The following is a 6,435-nucleotide window of genomic DNA, read 5'->3' on the forward strand; positions in this document are numbered from 1 at the left end:
TGAAATGGTTGTGTTCAACCATATAATTGCTAACAAAATTAATGATCTTAATTGTTGGATCAAAGTTCAGTTGTATGCGAGCGGGTGACATTATCTATTTTACTCCTCCCTCCACTGGTGGGATTGGTTTCACATGGCACCCTTAAGGGGTGACTAGGTGGCTTGAGCGCAAGTTCGTGTGCTCTCTTCTTAAACTATTCAACAGTTTGGATAGCTAGATCTTTGCCTCTCCGCAAGGAAAGCTTTGGTTGTATTCTTTACAATGAGAACTTCACAATACTGCTTTCTGAATCCAGCCATCATTCTAATCCTTTACCTCACAAGAGAGTAAGATAAACGCACAGCTTCTGTGTGAATAGCCCTTTAACTATTATCCGATGGGCATCATGTTGATAAACATTGAATATTTACGTACACATTAAGAATCTCGTATGAAATCCCGAAAGCTAGCCCGCCCACGTTCAGTACTGACCATGAGCACCACCTTTTGACGAACAGCAAGGGCCTTCTCTGGAAAACCTGAGACCGCATGACTGTGTATGTGCCACAGCTATGGGAGGGTCTTCGCGCATAACTGGGAACCGCGCCAGGCAACTTTTCCCCAGAGCCAAATGTTGTGGGCAGAAGACCAGTAGAAAGGTACATATTTACAGGCACATCCCCATAGTCAGTCTTCCCCGCTGTACAGTAAGCCCCCCCATAGGGCAGTCTATGCATTTGAACGCTCAATGCTTGAGGAGTCTCGCCTCCCCTGGGCCAGCCATTGATTCCTCGTGAACCCGCCGTAGGTACTGCCCTCGCTTCCGGTCCACAAAGCACTCATCAATGCTGCAAAACCAAAGCTGGAACGTCGTAATAAACATATTGGCTAGTGGCAGTGTTCAGTGAGCGCACTCGTGGATTGGAAGACAGACAGGTATTTTCTAGGTCAGAGGTGAGTTGTGAGTGATAGAGAAGCGAAAAACGCAGGCCCAGGTTTAAGACCACGGCCATTGCCACTCAACCCCCCTCTCCCATTTGCCACCAGCTTACTTCACTCACAAAACTCTCCAAAAATCGATATGACGGTTGGAAGGAGTTTGACGCCCCATACGTCCTCTGTATATCATTCCATGCATCACTGAGGTATTTTACCCATGAGCGCCGTTGACTAAGCTGTTGGCTGTGCAGCAATGTTGGGGTTCTGGACAGTATTTTCTAATTGGTTGCACCTTGTAACCCCACCACGACTTTCAGGGGGCTAACAACGCCAGCGAGTGCCCCACTCTTGCACAAGCAGGCCACACACAGCTGCGTCCCATAGTACCTTCGCATGGTGAGATGTCTGCAAGGCACTGCTACGAGTAAGCAAAGTTGGAGACCGAGTTATACTTCAAGTAAACCTAACCCATAAAACCAGTGGTCGTAGTGAGCCGGAGCGGTGCTCCTCTACTTTTCTAAATTAAATTTTACTATTCCTATACTTTAATTTTTTTTAAAAAACATGCCAAAATGGTTTCGTTTTAAAATAAAAGTGTAGGAAGAAGTAGAAACTTGCACTTTCAATGCACTGCACTGAACGTTCCCTTAAACAGCAGGTGCATGTGTTTGGGGTTTTTTATTGTGTGTGGCGGAGGGCCCCCCCTGTTCATGGGGTTTGTGGGGAGTGGGTGCAGGTGAGCAGGGAACATAGTTCCACTACTACTTTTCTCACACTTCGACCACTGCATAAAACTCTACAATAAAAAATAAATTGCAGACAATATTGCGTTGTAAAAAGAAACAACGAATCAATACAAATTCATAAACACATCGCCAATATACACATGTTCAAATTTTACCAACCCCGTTAAGCATATTGGTGAGGAAGCAGGGTGACAAGTGAGGGTCTTCTATTGTGGGGGAAAGGTACGCAGGGTGCAGGAATGGGTTTTTTGTTGTGGGCTAGGGAGGCAGGAAGCCAGGTATGGGTATTGTGCCATGCCAACTCATGTTTGGCTCTGATTGCAAACCCAGACCCCCTAGCTCAGAAATGGTTCTGCTCTACCAATGAATTATTTAGCTTCGCTGGGAGGCTGGGGGCAATAGCTCTGGAGCAATGCATTTGTCTTGGAAGCAAGACAACGTAGATCAACACAGGTTAAAATCCTGATGAATTAGTTAATTTGGCACCTCTTTTCATTGTTCTAAAACTAAAGATGGGTTGGGATGGGAAGAGATGCGGCCTGCTGTCAAATTACAAACTGCCACACAATGAAAATTGGGCTCTAATCACAGCATTCCCATTTCGTCAATTATATTATACTGGTGACATAATGTTACTTTTTGGCAAGTGGGAGAGTTTCTATGGGTCCGGGTATCTAAGAAACCACAAACTAACTGAAAGCTATGTTGCTTAAAAGGAAAGAAATGTCAATAGTGTCTATTATATGTATTTGAGAATGTGTAGGAGGGGGAGAGATTGGTGTTGAGTTTACTTGTTCTGGCAGGTGGGGCAGCTGCACTGTGGGCTTGGGCCATTGCACTATGGGCGAGAAAAGTAAACTTGCCCGCAGGCCAAATGTTGCCAGTCCTCCCCTGATGTCACTTGACCTGTTCCCATGTCCGCTTTTCGCCATTAAGTCTAGTTGCTTACTGTAAACCTTTCCTCAGTTCCTTGGTATTTTTGAAATTCGCTTTCTCCCACTTGCTGCTGACCAGCTACGCAGCTCCAGTTGAGAGAATTGGCATTGGTAATAAGCTTGTGTCGCACTCGTTAATGGGCCTCTACCTGTCGAACGACTTAGCCTTTCCCCTCTGCTCGCGTATCTTAATTAAACAGACCCTTCCCGTGGTTTGTTGTTTCGAGATTTCATACCCTCTTTGCATCCCTGTATTATTCATGCCAGACTCACAAGGGGCATTCTTCTTTCAGGCTTCTGAAATTCAAAGCTTAATAGCAGTCCAATTAAATATTGTGTGAGACACCTGCCTGAACGCAGATAACTGTTGCCGTGATTAGAATGACATCCACAGGCACGGAAGGAGACTCTGAAATTAGGAGCTTAGATTTTTATGTTTTGAGGAATACATCGTAATTTCTTTTGTATTGACAGCTTTTTCTGTTTGTTTTTCCCCCCTCCACCTCTCCCTCTCCTACCTGTGCTTTGTATTTCTTCGTATTACCTTTTTTCTTTCATGCATAACTTTTACAACTTACCCTCACTGTCTACATTTGCTTTTTAACTGTTACTAATCCCCCTCGCCCCTCTTTCCCCCTTGCTCCTCTTTCCCCCTTTCTCTCCCCATCACTCTTCTTTCTCCTTCCCCTTCCCTGCTCGTCCCCTCTCAACTCCCCTTTTCCCGTGACCCCTTTCTCGCTCCTCCGCTTCCTCCTCTTCCTCCTCCTCCATTCGATCCTCCTCCACTCACTCTCTCCTCCTCATCCACTCACTCTCTCCTCCTCCTCCTCCTCCACTCTCCTCCTCGCAGTCCTCGACAACCGGTGGAAAGATGCAGCTGCTGGAAACGGCCTTCTCTCTGACCGTCCGCGAGTTCATTGACCTGCACCTGCATCACCAGAACAGCATCCCCGCCTTCCTCAGCGCCGTTACCCTCGACCTGTTCAGCCGACAGACCATTGCCTGAACTTGCCTTTGTGAAGTGTGTATTTTGGTGTTTCATTATTCCCAGATAACCCCAGGAACACGCAAAATGTATAGAAATGTCTGTCAGAGAAACCAATATCTATTTTACCCTTACACACCTACGTTTGTGGCAGTAGCTGCAGGAATGAAATGGACTAATCAAACGGAATTGTGTAGAAATCTCGTACACTATGCATGAAATCCACGATCTATTCGCGCTGTTGAAATCCTAAAGCTTACTTTTGCAAACCAAAGCATAGACTTGTGTTACCATGCTCATATTCGGGTTTGCGACTTCTGATGTGCATCAAGACGTCTGCTTGACAGCTGACAGTCGTATATTTTTCAGTTTGACTTGTACAGAGGACAATCTTGTCAATGTTAATGTTGCTGTTTTAGTGAAATGTGATTGAAACCCAGAGACTCGAATGCAACTCGTTTTCCCCCCAATCATGTTTATTTTTCTTTATTCACAAAATTGCCCCAAGTCTAAACACAAAGAGGATACTTTTCAGAAATTAAATAAATCCAGATGGGCGGGCAGATGCATCTGATAGGATCATAACATGGGAAGTTCAGGAGTCCGAAAGCACTGTCGCTTTGCTACCTGCTATTTCCTCGAAATGTTCAGAGAAGCAGGAGCTGCAGGTTAATATCCAGGGTGATTTTCTAGATCCGCGTCATAGGCTGTGTTCAGTTGTGTTTGATGAGATTGGGGCTATCAGCAGGAGAATGAACAAAGGGGTAGAGCCACTGCAAACATAGGAAAGTTAGCTTGGAGTTTTAGCATGTTAAATGTACTTTTTACAATTTCCGGGGGTTCCTCTTTTAACTTTTGAATAATAAAACCATTTTTTTCCAATTTACACTGAAGAATGTCTGTTGCGTTTCTTTTCTTTTGCCTTTTGTGATGACTATTTCAGTGCATAATAGCCCATAATGGCTTGGCAGCATTTTCATCTAGAAGCGTGCCAACTGGCAACATGAGGGAGAAAGTGCTCTCCTGCCTGGCCCGGTCACAAGCAGTTAGACATATGCATAATATTAATTTTCGCAGTGAACCATTACCTTAAACGGTCCAGGTATTGTATTATGTTGATTATTCCTAGAATTTGTGACAGAGTCAGGGTTCTATTAATGGCATGTAGGCAAGTATTAGGCATCATGTTTTCTGCATTTGCTTTAGACAGCAGTAAGTATTGAAACAAAAAACTGCAACACCCTAAACCCTTCCTTCAGTCATGCGTGATACTATAATCAATCCGGACCACTGAAACTCTACGGAAGACCCACACAACCAAGTCCTTCCTCTTTTCCAATTCAAACGCATCAAAACCTATCTATCACGCCATTTGGAAGAAAGAAGAGCGGTAAGAGGAATGCCCATGACCACCGAGAAAACCTGGGATCTCCGGGGCCCACCTGGGAAGATTACTTGGCCTCAGTAGAATACATCTGCCACAAACCAAAACCGAAGAACAAGCGGCAAGGGTAAGCGTTAAATGGATAATACTCGCCACTGTACCATTTATAGAATCCTGATTCTCAGTCACAACTGCTATGAATAATCGTTCTATGGCATGGCACAGGATCTTCCTATTATACACACTTAAAGCCCAACCAAAACAGAGACTTGATCATTCGCAATAGATTTACAATCGATCTGATCAAACATCCTTTCATGGGACCAGTCAGCAGACCTAAGAATGTCCTCGAGCCTGGCTCCAGACCAAAATGCCTTGGATGCCAGAGCCTCTCTAGCAGAATGGGCCCCAAAAAGGCAGGTATCAAAGTCCACCTAGCCGAAATCAGTGAAGAGTCATGGCGATGAGCTTCATGGAAGGGGATTAACAGATCAGAGGACCCTCGCAGGTCAGCTGTTCCAGCTTTATACGCAGGCAGACATTGCACCATGCAAAGTTGAGAAAAATCAGGGAAATAGGAAATAAGTGTTGAACCAATCTCAGTTCTCTGATGAACATGAAAATGGACCATGTCTGGTGAAAATAACCTTCCCGAAAGACTTCTAGCCCTCAAGACGCCACCTACCCCTTAAAGGAAGCCAAACACATCAACATGCCCAGTTTTGTCATAAGCACCTAAAGCAACACATCTGCATTGTCAGGCCAGCCAAAGAGCATGGACAGCACAAGGCTAATATCTCAGAAACGGGTATGTTTAGAAGAAGGCAGGGGGTGAGAAATGGCAATGCCCATCAACAGCCTGCAAGCTAATGGAAAACCGACACATGCCCAGTTGAAATAGCAGAAATGTAGATATTTATGCTATTGTATGATAGTTTAGCTGTTAATCCAGTGGCTACCAAGTTTGAGCCCATCAACACGGTATCATCAGTCCCAACATTGTGCCCCGCAACCAGGGGTGTTGCTAGGTCTGGAAAAGACCCGGGCCTATGTTAATGTCGGAACTGTCGGGACTGGGGGCTAGCTAATCTTTTGGTTAAAGCTCCTGATATTCTATCCGGGGCTACAACCAAAAGACCAGGGGCTATAACCCCCTTAGCCCCCCCCCCCCTAGCAACACCTCTGCCCGCAACTGCATCTGAAATGGAGTGTGTGCTACCGTGCTACCATAGCCAATGGAGGGAAAGTATAATACCTTCCTGCTCCACAATGCTGGAAGAAGGGGCCCACAGCCCGGGTGAACGGTTTCAGCCTCCAACTAAAAAAATCTGGAAGCAGAGTATTAAGGCGGAATGCAAATGATCTGACTTAAACAGTCCCCATTTTCTTTGCATATTTAAAGAAAAAAAGATGGCACCTCCATTCGCTTGTATCTGGCAACTAGCAGGAGCACCCGTTGGCCCCCA

General features: G+C 45.3%; 1 protein-coding gene across 3 annotated transcripts in view; it reads left to right on the plus strand.

Annotated features, from left to right (window-relative positions):
- MAD1L1 (mitotic arrest deficient 1 like 1) overlaps positions 1–4,471 on the plus strand; it is a 3,106,940-nt gene extending 3,102,469 nt beyond the window's left edge. For all 3 annotated transcript variants that reach the window (XM_069647622.1, XM_069647623.1, XM_069647624.1), the window contains one exon: positions 3,451–4,471. In XM_069647622.1, coding sequence (XP_069503723.1) covers positions 3,451–3,606 — 156 coding nt within the window. In that variant the 3' untranslated portion in view covers positions 3,607–4,471. The remainder of the gene's footprint in view (positions 1–3,450) is intronic.
- Positions 4,472–6,435: the final 1,964 nt, after the last annotated feature.

Source organism: Ambystoma mexicanum, chromosome 2q, assembly GCF_040938575.1.
Source record: "Ambystoma mexicanum isolate Mex_15411 chromosome 2q, UKY_AmexF1_1, whole genome shotgun sequence".
In the NCBI taxonomy this organism is placed as follows: domain Eukaryota; kingdom Metazoa; phylum Chordata; class Amphibia; order Caudata; family Ambystomatidae; genus Ambystoma; species Ambystoma mexicanum.